A 17,040-nucleotide genomic window follows, 5' to 3' on the forward strand; every position below is an offset into this window, starting at 1 on the left:
CGCCCGTCAATGGCTGGATGTAGGAGATCCCGTGAGAGTTTAGGGCGTCACACAAATAACTTAGATGCTTTATAGATAACAATGCAATTGAACATCTAAAATATCAGTCTTTGCTGAAAACCAAATGCAAGCTAATCTTGTGAGCAATCGGTTATTAACTACTTATAACGTAGGTATTTTTGAATGGATGTTCATGTATTTTGGCAACCTTTTAAGTTATGCTTACGGTATAATGTACTTGTGTTCTAATGTTTTTTCACATTAGATATGACAGCAGTGACACAAAGTATGTCTGTATCAGTAGCCTACATCTTTACTGACCAACAGCACAGCATCCTGTAATCATCCTGACTTACCCGTGATTGTTGTGCAAACAGGAAGTTCTGTTTGAACTTCACACATGGACTGATGAAAACTGATAGTAAACATGATATTCATATTTTGTTCGTTGCAAAATGGAGATTACGCAGTGCTGCAAGTACCAGACATCTTTTTTGTGAAGAGTTAACAGAATGACCAATGGACAGTTAAACTGGTTTTAATTAGAAACTTGGAAACCGTGTAAAAATAGAAGGCAGTGTGTTGGATCTTATCCCCTGTGTAAAAACTCAACAGGTTCTAGACTTGGATCACTTCAGCTTGCTTCTGGATCAGCTGAGCCCTTCCATTTCAGCCACTTCCCCCAGCAACTTTAAAACAACAAAAATTAATCAGATTAGCGTCTTTATGACTTTTTAGACAGTTTAACAGTAATAACTAGTTTTCACACAAAAAAAATAATTGGAGTAACTCAACGGCTTCCCTTAGAGGGAGAGACCATCTGTTCACCTGAAGTCTTCAGTAGTCCCCAGTGTGTCTGCAGCCTCTGTCTCAGTCTCTCCATGGCCTCCATATCCTCAAGGCAAGGGGCACCAAGGGGCCCCAGTGAGGGGGCGGGGTCCCCTAGCAGAGAGGCTGCAGTGGCCCCTACAGCCTCCCTCTGACCCTCCTGGAACCAAACAGAAACCTGTTAAAGGTTCACCTCTGCAACACACACAAACCACTGTGAACAAAAAGTAAGTATTTCTCTCCAGGAAGTTCTTGATTCTTCTGCAAATGTACATATCACTCAGTGCACATTGGTCTCCATTGTACTTCCAGTGAACAGGCTACTCTGGCAAATGGAGTTTCAGGTAAAGGTTGATCAAAGCTAAATCAATAGATTGTCTCATATTTGAAGCACGGTAGTGTTCTACAACTAAAGATAAAAAATAAAAAAATAGTTTAAGATAAAATGGCATGTAGACGTTTTACTGCAAAACAATCAACCTTTATGGCTGCCAGTGAAGAGGTTCAATAAGTAGGCTAGAGGTAAATAAACATTTGCAGAAACAATAGGACCAGAGGTGCTTTGGGAAAAAGCTCCTATAATAGACAGTTTTTTCCTTCTGTTCATTGAAATTCCACCAACCATACAGATTTGTACTGATCCTTGCGACACAAGGCTGTGCATTATAACGCTGAACCATGCCAAGATGCCAGTGGGGTGAAAGGCACGACGATGGGCCTCAGTCTCTCATCGTGCCTATGTCAAAGTGGCCCCCCACCCCCCACCCTGCTCACTCACCCAGTCACCATCTCACCTGTAGTAGTGCCAGGGTGTGTCCCTGTGCCAGTCCCTGGAGTAGGCCAATGACCTGCTGCCAGGCTGCCTCCCCAAGCTCAGTGCCAGGCCCCCGCGCCAGCACCACCAGCCCTGGGTCGTACTCATAGGCCAGAGGAAGGAGGAGGCCGAGCACAATCTGCATCAGCCCCGCCGTGTCACTGCAGCCCTGCCAGGGGTAGGGGGATTTAACACACTCACACGACGTGCACACAATGTCAAACATCTCAAATAACCTGCATTTCCTCCATAAAAGACAGTCCTCAGGCAGTACACGGTTTTTCGTTTCCAAGCAGTATGCTGTACCTTTTTTAGACCCACGGACACAAGGTTTCCGAATGTCTGTTCCTCTGGCTCCTGACTGCTGATCTTTACCACCAGTGATTTCCTTTAAGAGAAATGTCAAGAAGACCGTGGTTGGAAACCGTGTAGGTGACCAAGGAATTCCTCAACATACCGTGCCGACATTCTCACCCGTCCTTGGTGACGTGTGCCGGGATCTCCGCATCCCCCAGGAACACCAGCAGTAACCTGCCAAGACCAATCACACGCCACTTGAATGTGAATGCATGTCCGGTACTGAAAAAGGGGCTTGAGGTCAAAAGGTCAGAAACATTGTGTACCGGTTAGTAAGAAACATCTGAGCATGCTCCACAGCGCACAGCATCGCCGCGGTGACATCGGTCACCAGCGCCAGACCATTACGGATCTGACAGAGATAAACAGAATCTGCAGGTTAGGCAAAGCAACACCACAATGTCTGGTGACTGATGTCATAGTTCTGGTCCTGGAAATTATAGTACTATAGTCCAGACCCCAATACTATAAACACACACAGACATATCTAAACTATTACACACTGTACACAGACACACTAACATTTGTTAATAAGGCCCATTTGCTCAGCATTCATAAGTCTGTCCTATAGGATTCTGATTATCACAAGCAAACAACAGCAACAAAACTTGTAACAGAACAAAAAATAAATACACACACAGACTACATTCACAGGCAAATGACGCAGCACCGCATAGTTCCAGTCTGTCACAATCCAACGGTTTCAACACGATGAATCTCTCGAAAACAAACAGCCCACCTCTTGTTTCTTCATCTTCTCCAAGAGAGCGATGACACCACAGAGAGTCGTGAGAGATTCCTCATTCTCTGGGCCTCTAACCAAGTTCTCTCTGGACAGAAAACAGCATTGTCAAAGGTTCACCAAAAAAAAGTGTTGACTCATCATTGACAGTAAAATTGCAATTTAAGTGAAAGTATAAACTGCTCAATAGGAGCTGTCAGTTACTTAAACGGAACTGGGACCTTCCCTAAATGTCCAAGTGTTTGTAGGTGGTCAGGGCACGTGGCAGGCACGTGACCGGAACTTACCGGACCCTTTGCAGCATCTCGGGAGCCGGAGCCTGTGACAAACTCACACATCTGTCTGGGACGTCCAGGTCAGAAGGGAACACCACTTCAGTGTGGACCAGAGGAGCCGGCCGGTCCGGGGGCTTCATCCACATCACGTCCTCCGCCACCTCTTTCTCACCTGGCTTGGACTCTCCCTCCTCCGTCAGCTTGCAGCGTTTGGTGCTGTATTCAGGTACCGGCGGGGCGGCTGAGGGGGAGACGGTGAAGAGCCATAAAACCCATAGTTCCGTTACAGGAACGTAGGCTGTTGCAAATGGAGTGATGCGAGTGACATGAGAGGGGGGGGTGGGGGCGTTGCGTAGTACCTGTGTGTTGGAGGCAGGCCCAGAACGGCTTGTGAGCCGATCTCACGCACTGAATAGATTCCAGAGCACTGGAGGGACAGAAACAGAGATACAATTAGATAATTAACTTTACATTCAGCAGAAGCTCTTCTTCAGAGACTACAGGCAGCGCATGCTATTTATAGGTGCGTCTAGTTGATGAAATATCTGACTGACAAACGAGCCAAACCTCTCACACGGCCCGTTAAGTTCAGACGTTGGTGGGGTGGGATCTCCTAACAAGGTCTGGACAGTCTGGCACACTGATTGGGCTAGTGACGTCAAGTTGTACCCTCCCTGAACAGTTTGAGAGTGTAAAGAGGTGTTCAACTGTTTGAGTTAAAAAGCTTTTTTATTTTTTAACAAATGACAGATTAACAGTCACCTCCAGAACAGCACATAGTTTCCCCCCAGCTAAGGACATCAACAGACGGGTCAGGTGAGCAAAGATGTCTGGGGTGGCACACATGTGACCCTGGGATAAAACCACAGAGAAACATTTAATATGATTCAATTATAAAACGTAAGATAATAGGATATTCACAGAAGGATAAAACACCTTACCTCTGGGTCTCCAATGGCGGAATCAAAGCCTGCACACACTAAGACCAGATCTGGGCTGAACTGGAACAAACAGCATTCATTTCATTTCAGTCAGAAAAACACCATTAACATGTAGACAGATTGAACATTGCATATTTTGAAATATCAGCTGCTGGCTGATCCAGTATAATGCCTCACCTCATATGCAATTGGTAGAAGCACATGGAAGAATACGGAAAGGTAATCACTGTTCTCCATCCCGACCTGGAACCAGTCAGGAGAACACGGAGATGAAGGCGTCATTCTACCCACCATAGAAGGCTCACCGTTGAGTTAGAACAACTTATAGAATTATTTTTATGAGACTCACCTTGTTCCAGGGCACATTGATGTTGAACCCAGCGCCCTTTTCCTTGCCCACATTGTCATAGTCTGATTCCCTCAGGTTGGGCCAAAATTCTTGGTGCTCATAGCGGTGCCAGGAGAAGTAGAGCACACTGGTGACAAAGAGGGGTGTCGGTCAGGAGAAACGGCAAATTGGATCTAGTGAATCTCCAGCCTTAAGGTTCATCAGAAAAGAGTCCCACCTTGGGTCGTCCTCAAAAGCAAACTGCACCCCCTGTCCATGATGAACGTCCCAGTCCACTATCAACACTCTGGAACAGACACATTCTTAGGAAAAACCTGCAGAATTCATCCATCAATGGGTTGAGGTTCTAGGCAGTACCGCCTCACCTCTTGACACCGTAGTGTTTCTTGGCATACTGGGCAGCGATGGCCACGTTGTTGAAAACACAGAAGCCGTTGGCAGCACTGCGCTGACTGTGGTGTCCTGGGGGCCTTGGGGGAAGGGAGACTGTGGTGAACTACCTCTACAGGACGTCCATGACAACCCCAGGGATACGGTTAATGAAAAGAGAGGAAAAGTGATATAATCCCACCTGACTAAAGCCATGCCGTTCCTCACTTTCCCTCCCATCACGCTGTCAACCAGCTGAAGAGTGGATCCGACGGCCATCTTGGCACAGTGGTAGATGTTCTAGAGTGGCCCAAACAAGCAGAGAAGGCGTTTCATACTTCAGCATGTGGTTCTGTCGGTTTCAGAGTTAGGTCCCATGTAGTATTACTGGTTTGGTTGATGTTATACTGCCCCGGGTTGCACGGCACATTTTTCTATTGAGACAAAGAGGCTGTTGGATGTTAATGTAATCTCACCGGGTGGAAGTAGACGTCTCCATATTGCTGGGTGAAGGTCTGTAGCTCCTCCAGATTCATATAAGGGGTCTTCTTTACACCCTCCAGATACTCCTCACTGTAGAACAGTCACAGAGTGGGTGAGTGAGGAAGGAGGTGAGTTAGGGAGTGAGTTAGGCAAACGGAGGTGAGGGTGAGTGGGTGAGGCACATGGAGGTGCGGGTGAGTGGGTGAGGCACATGGAGGTGAAAGGGGTGATGCACATGGAGGTGAGGGTGAGTGGGTAAGGCATATGGAGGTGAGGGAGAGTGGGTGAGGTATATGGAGGTGAACGGGGTGAGGCACATGGAGGTGAGGGAGAGTGGGTGAGGCATATGGAGGTGAACGGGGTGAGGCACATGGAGGTGAGGGAGAGTGGGTGAGGCATATGGAGGTGAGGGAGAGTGGGTGAGGTATATGGAGGTGAATGGGGTGAGGCACATGGAGGTGAGGGAGAGTGGGTGAGGCATATGGAGGTGAGGGAGAGTGGGTGAGGTATATGGAGGTGAACGGGGTGAGGCACATGGAGGTGAGGGAGAGTGGGTGAGGCATTTGGAGGTGAGGGTGAGTGGGTGAGGTATATGGAGGTGAGGGAGAGTGGGTGAGGGCATGTGCGTCAGGGGCAGTTGGACAGTGAATAAAGAGCTCCTCACTAAAGCACCATAACTGTTGCATATGGGTTTTTGAGTGTCAGAGTACCTGTGAACCAGTAGAATCTCTGAATCAGTGGCTTGGCGTACAGGAACTGAAACACAGCGTTGGGCCAGACCCTCCTCTTGTAAAGCAGTGCAACACACAGTCAGACGCTCAGGGACCTCGATCTTACACGCTGGGCTGAAGATAGGACATGCCAAACAAAACAAATGAGCCAAACACTTTGGGACCGTTCATGCTGATAAGCTATTATGTATTTAAATCATAACCTCAGAAATGTACAGATGGCAGTAGACCACGCACAAGCATTCCAAAATGTAACTGCTGTAAAAAAGCCTGTTTCAAAGCACACTGCACGTGCGAGCTGTTTCATGGATGATCTAAAGCTGCTACATCTACCAAGAGTTGGGTTGCTAAAAGGACTAAGATAGTTGCTGTTGGCAGAGCAACTTAAGAAAGTTTGAACTAAAATAACCTGAGAGAAATAATCATGGTCTAGACTATGTGAGGTGGTATTTATTGTTGTTCAAATAATTCATTTATTTTACTTTATCTTATGAGACTCCAAAACATTAGATGCCGTTTTAAAAAAGCTAACTGGAAATGCAAGGTGGGATACGAACCTCGCATTCTAAATCGCACTTCGCGGTGCGCACGTCTAAATACTTCGCCAAGAGGTTTTATTGGATATTATGGAAAAATATGTTTATATAAACAATAAACATGTCATATATATTCCTGGCCAACAGGTGTCATTACTGTGCAGTGAGTTCAAAAGCCTCGAGAAAATTAACCGGTATTCGGCCCAATTTGACGACTGCCTCAAACGCTTCAGAAAGCCTTGATTTCTCATCACTACTTTGAACACGTACATACAATCAGTCTACACATACACATAGTAGCCGGGAATAAAACTACCAATCTGCAGTGTAAACAAAACACAAAGAGTCAAACTTACTCAACCCATAGTAGTTTGTAGCGCGTCATCTCTTCGTCAAAAATTAAAGCGGTTCCAGACGTCATCTTTAACAACTAAGCGTAAATGCCAAAAGGCAGTGAATATAATAAAATGTAGATTTAATGAAGCTGAAAATTTTCAACACGTTGCAAAACATTACATTGCACTTCTTGAACAGTACGCAGACATGTTTGTTATGTCACGTGACCAGTTCAGCGTTATTTGCGCAGACGCCGTGACGAAACATCCAACTTTCCGGCGAAGGAAAATTAATAATTGAATTCGGTTGAATTAGATCACATTTTGAAGACTTGAATAGCACATGTTCATTTGAAAAGTAGTTTTAAAGGTGATTTTGAAAATATTTTGAAAGCATTCGGGTGTTGTAAATTAATCATCTTGATGTATTTGTATGTCACAAGCCTTACAAAAAAATATAAATTTACTGTTGTGATGGTCACTAACTAGACGACAGTCGTGCATTTTGTAAATCTGGACCATTACCATACCACCCAAAAGTGATTAACAATTTACAACTTAGTGCTTAGTTAGACAAATTTGTTTGAAGAGCATAGCAGACAAAAACGGGCTGCATCTAGTCAAACACTCGGATTGAAGCTATGGCCATACACTTTTCAAGTGTTGACAGCATTTGACACTGCCAAGATTAATCTCTGATGCCACAAAGCAGAATGTGCCCCCACAGTCCAATAAACAGGGCTACAAAACATTATTTTATTGTCTCTTCTGGAAAACCTACTTTTGTTAAGCATGCCAAATTGGTTTCATGACATCATACCATTTCTCTTTATTCAGCTTTAAAGCAGGTCTGCTAGATGTTAACATACTTAAAATGTGTCCCTTTTAAGCTCAATATTTGGTGTAGAAAGATGGATACATATCAAATTCTGAACAAAACCCATGTACAGACATACTACAAACCCATTTTCACCAAGTTTTAATTCTCTCTGTGAGAGGTTTTAAACAGTTTACAGTTAAAAAGCAAACAGCTCTGTATAACCAGGGTAAAATTCTTGGTAGTAGCCTGGAAAATAGCAGGGCGTCCCATTTTTAAAGTCTTAGGGGCCAGTTACCTCACCCACTCAAGTCCTAGTGTCAGATTCCCACAAATCACCATTGGTACACAAACTACATACATGCTTCTGAAGCACATCAGTCGATGAAGAAAGAAAAAAAAACACTTCTCCAAGTTTATTCTGAACCGAAACGCTTTAAAACAATAAGTAAATAATGTTCTGATAAAAAAAATACACCAAAGCAAAGTAGTAACAAATAAGTTGTTGCTCTTGGTTGGGTAGGGTGAGGTAAGATACCCAATCACTGACATATGCTGAGTGACATCTGGGTTGGCAACATGTTGGCTCCAACACACAGACACATACACGAGCAGCCTGCTGGGCAGCCTGTAAAAGCAGTCCAATAAAGGTGGGAATACCAAAGGGCCTGTTCAGAACTTGTTACGATACAGAACATTCACAGATATGTATCGTGTACACCAGATATGATTGTCAGGTCCGGGGGGGGTGTCTTCTCGGCTTAATTAATTATATTTCTGACGTGGTGAACAAACGCCAGTTCAGTTCTTTGCTGTTCTGTGTTAGTTGAGCCAACTGGTGTTGAGCTGAGTCTGGTTCTTGATGCTGGTGTCCATCTTGAGAACCTCTCTGATGGCCATGGTGGCATAGGTGGAGGGTGGCAAGGAGAACTCCATCCCCAGAGCCCTGTACTTCCCCTCTGGTGGGAGGTGGAGAAAAGAAGAAAAAGGATAAGTGAAAACAGTACCAAGATTGAAAGAGGATGGAATCGAGTGAAGATGGTACTAGTTGAACGGAAAACTATCACAGACAGATGAATGTACAGCAACAGGAAACCATATCCAACCTTTATTAAAGACTGGGGCAGGTTGATTCTCAAGTTTCTCCACATCAGTGTGGACCAGGGACACTCGATGGTCATCATAATTAATCACTTCCCTACAGGAAATAAGACCACACAGGAAATACAAGTTAGTGTGATAGAGGAAATATAATTGTGTCATGCTAACTATGCTATAGTTAGCATGACCCATCCCAGCAGTATTGAGGTTAAAGGGTACGGTACTAACCAGCTGACATCACTGGGTTTGATGAGGATGCGTCTGTAGGCCCCGGCCAGAGAGTAGTCCTTCACTCTGTGTCTCATGTTGTCAATGTCCAGGTTGTCCGCACTGAGCATCTCCCTGTAGCCCTTACCCACTTAGAGAGCAGGAAAAACACAGCCACATGAGAATCACACCAATCTCATCAGCTAAAACTATGTAACTACTCCAAAATAACTAACACAGGACAACTGAAGAATGGAAAAAACAAAGCCGGGTCCAATGAATCCAGGTTCCTGTCAGAATTTGGGATAAGCAGCAACAGTCCATGAGAAAAAACATGAGAACGTCTGAGGGGACTACGCCCTGAGCTGGTGGGAGGCTATATGAGAACGTCTGAGGGGACTACGCCCTGAGCTGGTGGGAGGCTATATGAGAACGTCTGAGGGGACTACGCCCTGAGCTGGTGGGAGGCTATATGAGAACGTCTGAGGGGACTACGCCCTGAGCTGGTGGGAGGCTATATGAGAACGTCTGAGGGGACTACGCCCTGACCTGGTGGGAGGCTATATGAGAACGTCTGAGGGGACTACGCCCTGACCTGGTGGGAGGCTATATGAGAACGTCTGAGGGGACTACGCCCTGACCTGGTGGGAGGCTATATGAGAACGTCTGAGGGGACTACGCCCTGACCTGGTGGGAGGCTATATGAGAACGTCTGAGGGGACTACGCCCTGACCTGGTGGGAGGCTATATGAGAACGTCTGAGGGGACTACGCCCTGACCTGGTGGGAGGCTATATGAGAACGTCTGAGGGGACTACGCCCTGACCTGGTGGGAGGCTATATGAGAACGTCTGAGGGGACTACGCCCTGACCTGGTGGGAGGCTATATGAGAACGTCTGAGGGGACTACGCCCTGACCTGGTGGGAGGCTATATGAGAACGTCTGAGGGGACTACGCCCTGACTGGGAGGCTGCAGGGCTGTTACCGTGGTGAGTGGGGTAGATGACGTCAAACCCTGGGAGGGGCATCACTACGTCCTGGATGGAGTGGGTCTCTGCTTCGGCTGCAGACAGAATGTACGCAGTGCCTGAAAACCGAGGGGAACAGAAGGATGCCTACATCACATGATTTAAAGCTCCACACTGACTTAGCATACTAACCCAGCACAGCCTAGCTGGTGATCTAAAGCCCTCTGACAGTGATTAATATACTGAAGGACTGGCTGGGCTCTGTACTCCTGTGCATCTTGACCCAGGGGTTTCTCAAATGTTAGTACCACGTTCCCCATCTTTACCCGGGGTTCATCAAATAATTAGGACCAAGTTCCCCATCTTTACCCAGGGTTCATCAAATAATTAGGACCACGTTCCCCATCTTTACCCGGGGTTCATCAAATAATTAGGACCACGTTCCCCATCTTTACCCGGGGTTCATCAAATAATTAGGACCACGTTCCCCATCTTTACCCGGGGTTCATCAAATAATTAGGACCACGTTCCCCATCTTTACCCGGGGTTCATCAAATAATTAGGACCACGTTCCCCATCTTTACCCGGGGTTCATCAAATAATTAGTACCACGTTCCCCATCTTTACCCGGGGTTCATCAAATAATTAGGACCACGTTCCCCATCTTTACCCAGGGTTCATCAAATATTAGTACCACGTTCCCCATCTTTACCCGGGGTTCATCAAATATTAGTACCACGTTCCCCATCTTTACCCGGGGTTCATCAAATATTAGTACCATGTTCCCCATCTTTACCTGGGGTTCATGAAATAATTAGTACCACAGGCCGAGTGTCATTACTGGTAGTCAACTATCACATTTCTATGAACATCATAGAACAGCACCTCTGGTACAAAGATAGAAACACATGAAATAACATGAGATATTAGACAACCTACCTCCCCTCAGCACTAGATCTCCCTCTACAGCCTTCAGGCCAAAGGCCTCGATGCGCCTGCTGACCATGGTGTTCCACATAAAGCTCTGGTAACTGTGAATGTACATCAGCCGGTTGTTACGAGGAATCTACAAGATGAGAGGGACCGACACAGGGAGGTAATTCATCTAAAACACACCTCACCAAAACAACGAATTAAAGCTGCACACGATATTGGGACGAATTAAAGCTGCACGCGATATTGGGACGAATTAAAGCTGCACGCGATATTGGGACGAATTAAAGCTGCACGCGATATTGGGACAAATTAAAGCTGCACGTGATATTGGGACAAATTAAAGATGCACGTGATATTGGGACAAATTAAAGCTGCACGCGATATTGGGACGAATAAAGCTGCACGTGATATTGGGATTTGGCGTGAGTCCACACCCGGTACATCCCGACCATTGACAACGGTGCAGCTCCCCATATGCGCCAGGAAAGCGTGCTCATCTTACCATAGCGAATGCCGTGACAATGTTCTTCTTGCCATACATGGAGAGGCCTCGGAGCAGCTGGCCCTCCACGCAGCGCTTGACCGGCAGCTTCTTCAGCGCCGCCTCTGGGTCCTGGGACTGGGCCCATTCCTCACGGCACTTCACCAGGTAGCCCTTCTCCGCTGCGGAGAGATGGGCCATGGCAGACCACAGTTAAACACGCCGTCCATGGGTTACGCCAGCCACCTGGACCTAGGCCACCCAGCGTCTGACAGTAAAAACACAAAACGCATTGAGAAATGGACTGAAAGAAATGGGGCGGGTGGTGTCACCTCCAGGACGAGGCTTCAGGATCAGATCGATCACTTCGTTCCAGTTGTCTTGCAGGATGGCCCTGGTCCAAACAGGAGCACACAGTCAACCCGCTTCTGATCCAATCACCCATGAGCCAGTTACCACAATGCACTGAGGGGGCACAGCTGAACCGCTGACCCCATCCCCAACAGTGTGTGTGTGTGTCTGTGGTCACTTCCTTACTTGCCAACCTGGTATGTGGGTACGGCGGTGGTGCCGAAGCGCTGCATGCCGTAGTAGTTGATGAAGCCTGTGTCTCTGAGGGAGGTCATGGCCTGCTGGATCTGCTCAGCTGTTCCTGTGATGTTCCTGGGCAGGACGCAGACAGATCATATTAAAAGGTCGATTGGGAATGGGAACAATTCCATTTGGAGAGTCGTTGTGGTTACGGATGCGGTATACCGGATGTGGTACAGCAAATGGGATTGACGTCGAATTTACACTCACCTGATGACGACAGTGAAGTGATTGCCCTGAAGTTCCCCCAATTTCAGAGGATGTTTCTTGTAACAAAAGTTTCCCAGCTTGAAGTTAACAAGGCACTTGTTGAGGTGAGACAGTCTCTCTGCTGTGATCCTGAAGGGACAGGCAACATCCAGTAAGGACACAGTCTGTAGTTTTTGACATTTTATTTTAAGATGGATGTGTAATATGCTGTTTATACTGAATGTGTATAACATAAGTAGAAACAAGATAACTCCAATAGACATGAAATTCCAAGTTCAAAAGTAAGGGATGACATGGGGCACATACATGACAGTACACTTTTTGGGGACCCATTTTGAATCGACAACGCCACTTTCACAATCAGTGGCCATAAAATGCAGACTATAAGCAAGGAGTACATCAATCATAACAGTAGGAGGCCAGCAAACTTACTTGAGAACAGCAATCTCCTGCACAGTGATAGCTCTCTTGTCTTTCGTCCCCATGTAGGAAAACGCATTGGGCCTCACCCTAGGAAAAGAAAGCAGACAACTCTGAAGTTTGCTATACATTATGATTATATATAGTTGAAGAAAGGCTGCGTGATATGGCGTGTTCTACCTGAGGAACTTAGAGAGCACGTTGATGGCTTCCATGGTGTCCTTGTTCTCCTTGTAGAGGACAAAATGGCAGAAGGCCCCACGGCTCTTAGGCCAGGAGTGTTTCCTGGGGGCTGTACGGGAAGAAAGACGAGGACAGACGTTTGTTGCGGAGCTCAAGGCGCCATGTCAGAGAGACGTCTGTCACCAGAGAACATACCCATGTCGGCCTTCATCTGCGTTTCTATACAAATGGCTCCTTTATCCTTTAGGGCAGAAGCATCCCTGTCTGTTAAGGGCCTCAACGCACCAGCCACTACTTGGACAAATTATCTTGGGATGCTTCCGGCATAACATCAGAAAAATGCACTCACTCCCCATTACTTTAAATTAATCCAATCAAGGTTTATCTTCCTAAATTTGAATGATAGTCCACCACACCAAGCTAATATTAATAACTCCAGACCAATACTAAGCCCAGCGAAGGACAGTGTTAGAGGTTTAATCACGTGCGCTGCAGCTAACATTTCATTAAAACTCCCAGACGACTACCGTTCACACACAGGTCAAACAATTCCGGCAAATCCTTCAGGACGGATGACGCCAAGACAGTCGCCTTGACATTTAAAACCACACCCCATTACAAACTGGAGACTTCTGAACCACTAGCCCCTCTCTGAGCGGTGTGGATGAGAAATTCTTACCTGCAGCGGTTTTGACCTCTGTCCATCAGAGAATAGCAAAAGGAACAGGATATAAACGATAGAAAAAGGTTACTGGAAGAGAGCCATGGACCACTCCGCAGACCGGCAGTGGTGGCATGGACGTCATGCGGTTGGAATGATGGTGCGTCTACCATGTTCAGTGCAGCCGGAGTGTGCCATGGGTATGACGGGCAGCCGTTACTAGATGACTGACTACAAGGCCGTATGACCTTTTTATAAAGCCTACTTACTTCACAGGAATTTAGTGACATGAACAATTCCACCACCTGAACTGATCAAGCCCAGGGATTGATTGAGGTACAAGCCAGACCAGGTCAAGAGGAACTTCGCTCGTTTGTCTAGGTCCATTTCACCGCTGGATCAAAAGGCGTGGCCTAGATCTTCAGTCAGTGTCATCATGCAGGCATGGTGTCCACCTCGCGCATGCAACCCTACACATGATCCCAGAGCCTAACCCAGTAGCCGCTCGGCTCAGACAGACGCATGCGGTGGGAAAATCGAGGCCAAGCTTTACCCATGCAGCGCAACCCTTCTGACCATTCAGTGATAACGGATCCAGTTGTAAGCCCTTTCACAAAATGACCATGTGAATTGTTGCTGAGAATTTACACTGCAATAAACGAACAAAGACAGACGACCCAGAAAAGGTCAGGTACACCGTTCCTCCCGTTGTGTCCGGTACCTGCGAGGGCTTTCTTCCCAGCTGCATGGTAAGCCACAATGAACTTCTTTCCCTCCCGCTCCTCTGTCTTGGTCTCCAGTCCAGGGAAAAGAGTCTTGATAGCTTTGTGGACAAGGGTCCGTTTCTCTTTCGTGTAATCCGCCACCTGTGAGCAACATCACACGCTATTGATCTCTATCAATGCAGTCGAACAGATATGGCCTCCTAATTAGAAATATCAAATATTAAGACAATGAAAATAAACCCACTGGGCTTGGCGAAAACAATGTATTTCCACACCTCTATGGAGACACTGTCCTCTTTGTTCTTAAACTGTTGCAACCGCTCCATCTCTTGTTTCTGTTCCTCTGTCAGAACCTGGGACTCGGTCTGGTCTGGTTGCTCTGCTGGGACCTCCTAGCACAAGAAGACCAACATTACCATTTCACAATAAATAGTAGTTGATTATATTTCAGTCTAAACCGTGTGACTAGAGATGTCTGCTGAAGAACTGTTCGCAAACCTCCACTTCCTCTGGAACAGAGAGGTCATCCAACCTCACAATCTTGCCTTCTTTGTTGATCTCGTGCACCACAAAGTCAGAGTACCTTAAAATCGACAAAGCAGGAGGTCTCTCAGTCTTCATGAAACACATGCACAGCCTACACATCACACTAAATTGCAGATGTTCATGCCAAACTTAAAGAGAAAAGGAATCAGTATGAACCTCTCTTTGAGAATCCCAGAGAAGCCCTTGTGTTCGCTGACAAACTTCAGAATGCCCACGTCGAGCTCTGTGAGGCCGTGCTTCATCATCTCGGCGAAGGCTTCGCCTGACCCTACCGCTTCCACCTCTCCATCCTCCTCCAGTAGCTCTGGCTCCTCTGCCTCAGAGCCCTCTCCCTCATCCTGGGGGAGATTGTGAGAGAGCCCGCCCCCATTTTTCTCATCTTTCTGGACTCGTGGTCTCTTGCTGCTGTGGTCCACCTCTTCCTCCAGTGCAGGGCATGCCCTCTTCTCTCCCCCAGGGACAGGGACCTGCATGGGCTCTGCATCCGCCATAGGGACCAAGCTGTGAAGGCGGCAACAATGCAGAGTTAACCGGTTAACACCTCCTCTACTGCTACGGGTAACCAATTCCCTTACTAAATTATTATAGTTGTGGTGGACACTTGACTTACAGCTTACAAAAGAAGGACTTGAAAGGAATTTGCTTTCCTTTCACACAAAAAGGCTTTGTGTCTTGCTGATTCCTGGTGCTTGGGTGTCAGTAGCAGAAGATGGGGTGAGTGATACTTCAAAACAACCCAAATGTTTTGTGTAGACCTAACGGTAATATAAACAGCATTAAAATAACAGGAAGATTATTTGCTAGTATTAAAAAACACTGCAGAAAAACGTTAATTGTTACTTGTTTGCAAATAATCCCGACAATGTAAACATGACACCAGGATGGCCGGGTGTTTTTTGTTGCTGAAACAGCGAACTGTATTGTGACAGTACTAAATGTAGAGAGCTAGGTACCGTAATAAGAACTGCTACAGTAGTATACTGTGGCGACCTAGAACGCTGAAATGATCAGGACTCCGGTTTAATTACATGTTAACAGATGCCATTTTCTGATGATGGCATCGTGAACTGGCTAGACAGATAACTACTGTAAAATGAACTAGAAAGCTAGGGTGCTACTACCTAACGAGCTAATGATAACGTTAGCTCTATCACAGCAATAAGCACATTTTTATCATGGCTTGCCGACGAACAGAAACTCTTATTTAATAGGACAACCTATTAATATTACACGATTTCAATATAGAACAAGGACATTAAGTTGCTCCCATCTTTTAAATCTGGTTTACCTGCTTGTACAGAGCTTCAGTAGTGTGCACGGAGAAGTACGCCAGTGTTCGTAAACACGTGTAGACTGTGCGCGAATCCGGAAATAGTCAACCCCTGAACCCCGCCCCTATAAAACACTCATTGGCTAAAGGGCATGTCAATCTAAATAATCCAGTTTCTCTTTCGCAAAATATTTGGATTAAAAATGCCCTCCATATTAGGTTTAGGGAGCAATTTGTTCCTTGCGCTATAATGAAAACGTTTGGATTTTAAATGAAACAATTTCTATGATGTTTAGGTTCTGTTTACATTCCGTGCTTTTATTTGAGGGTATTTGTGCTCTTATTTGTTTCACCATGAAGGTATGAAAACACCTTTGGGATGGTTGGGCACCAAAAGTATGGAACATTTGACTTGGACAAGGGTTTCAAGTATCAAGTGTGTTACGCCACATTATTTTTACTGGCATAAGACAGCTGTCAATATCTAATCCTCATTTTAGGGTTTGCATTTTCTTTTGGAATATGTTATTTGTGTCTGTCTACATGGGGACCAAAAAGGTGTCCAAGTCAAAGATGCCATTATGGGGCTCAAATATCTGAAAAATCGACTAGTTAGGTTTAAAAACACGATGGCCAGGTTACTGTACCTATAAGGAGTTTGTGGTGTTCTGGTACAATCCATTACTTACAGATGAGACAAAGATGAACATGTAACAGAGTGATGGCAAGAGGAATGTGTATAGAGAGAAAAAGGAACGAGTCCAAGAACTTCATACCACCTAATTTGTTAAGTATGGTTTAAGGGGTGGAATAGTTTGGGCCTGAATGACTGCCATTCATGAACTGGTTCACTTGTCTTCATTGATTATGTAAATGCTAACAGCAGCAGCAGAATTAATGCTAGAGTGTACGGAAACATTCTGTCTGCCAAAGTACCAGAAAATGCCTCCAAACCTATTGGACAGCACTTAAACAGCAAGACAATGACCCCAAATATACTGATATAGCAATTAGGTTTTTTTCAAGAACAAAAAGCAGAAAGTTCTTTGCAAGCCAATCTCCAAACTGAAATCCAATTCAACATGCTTTTCATTTGTTGAAGATGAGACCTGCAGGAAATAAATACTTCAAAACAAATAAGATTGGAAAATGGCTGCAGTACAG

At 45.8% G+C, this 17,040-nt stretch overlaps 2 protein-coding genes across 4 annotated transcripts; both read right to left on the reverse strand.

Moving 5' to 3' along the window:
- Positions 1 to 522: 522 nt before the first annotated feature.
- On the reverse strand, positions 523 to 6,986 carry hdac10 (histone deacetylase 10). The gene is made up of 20 exons (XM_010902733.3): positions 6,782 to 6,986; positions 5,869 to 6,003; positions 5,152 to 5,248; positions 4,878 to 4,975; positions 4,672 to 4,776; positions 4,524 to 4,592; positions 4,307 to 4,433; positions 4,135 to 4,200; positions 3,958 to 4,017; positions 3,779 to 3,868; positions 3,584 to 3,690; positions 3,376 to 3,443; positions 3,029 to 3,257; positions 2,739 to 2,829; positions 2,266 to 2,351; positions 2,117 to 2,173; positions 1,949 to 2,030; positions 1,623 to 1,811; positions 829 to 988; positions 523 to 689 (listed from the first exon to the last, which is right to left on the reverse strand). The coding sequence occupies exons 1-20, from the start codon at positions 6,844 to 6,846 to the stop codon at positions 670 to 672; spliced, it is 2,001 nt and encodes a 666-aa protein (XP_010901035.2). The 5' UTR covers positions 6,847 to 6,986; the 3' UTR covers positions 523 to 669.
- Positions 6,987 to 7,723: 737 nt separating this feature from the next.
- On the reverse strand, positions 7,724 to 15,992 carry pus7 (pseudouridine synthase 7). 3 transcript variants are annotated; one of them, XM_029115188.2, is made up of 17 exons: positions 15,895 to 15,992; positions 15,217 to 15,361; positions 14,763 to 15,107; positions 14,559 to 14,643; positions 14,336 to 14,452; positions 14,057 to 14,201; positions 12,672 to 12,783; positions 12,504 to 12,581; positions 12,072 to 12,200; positions 11,808 to 11,933; positions 11,603 to 11,664; positions 11,292 to 11,452; positions 10,793 to 10,919; positions 9,871 to 9,972; positions 8,907 to 9,036; positions 8,684 to 8,775; positions 7,724 to 8,536 (listed from the first exon to the last, which is right to left on the reverse strand). In XM_029115188.2, exons 3-17 carry the CDS (start codon positions 15,095 to 15,097, stop codon positions 8,400 to 8,402), a joined length of 1,938 nt encoding a protein of 645 aa, XP_028971021.2. In that variant the 5' UTR covers positions 15,098 to 15,107; positions 15,217 to 15,361; positions 15,895 to 15,992; the 3' UTR covers positions 7,724 to 8,399. The 3 variants fall into 3 exon arrangements, with proteins under 3 accessions (XP_028971021.2, XP_028971023.2, XP_028971022.2); XM_029115190.2 differs by having other exon boundaries at positions 8,400 to 8,536; positions 15,217 to 15,294; positions 15,895 to 15,967; XM_029115189.2 differs by lacking the exon at positions 15,895 to 15,992 and adding an exon at positions 15,560 to 15,715 and having other exon boundaries at positions 8,400 to 8,536.
- Positions 15,993 to 17,040: the final 1,048 nt, after the last annotated feature.

This window comes from Esox lucius, chromosome 19 (genome assembly GCF_011004845.1).
Source record: "Esox lucius isolate fEsoLuc1 chromosome 19, fEsoLuc1.pri, whole genome shotgun sequence".
NCBI lineage: Eukaryota > Metazoa > Chordata > Actinopteri > Esociformes > Esocidae > Esox > Esox lucius.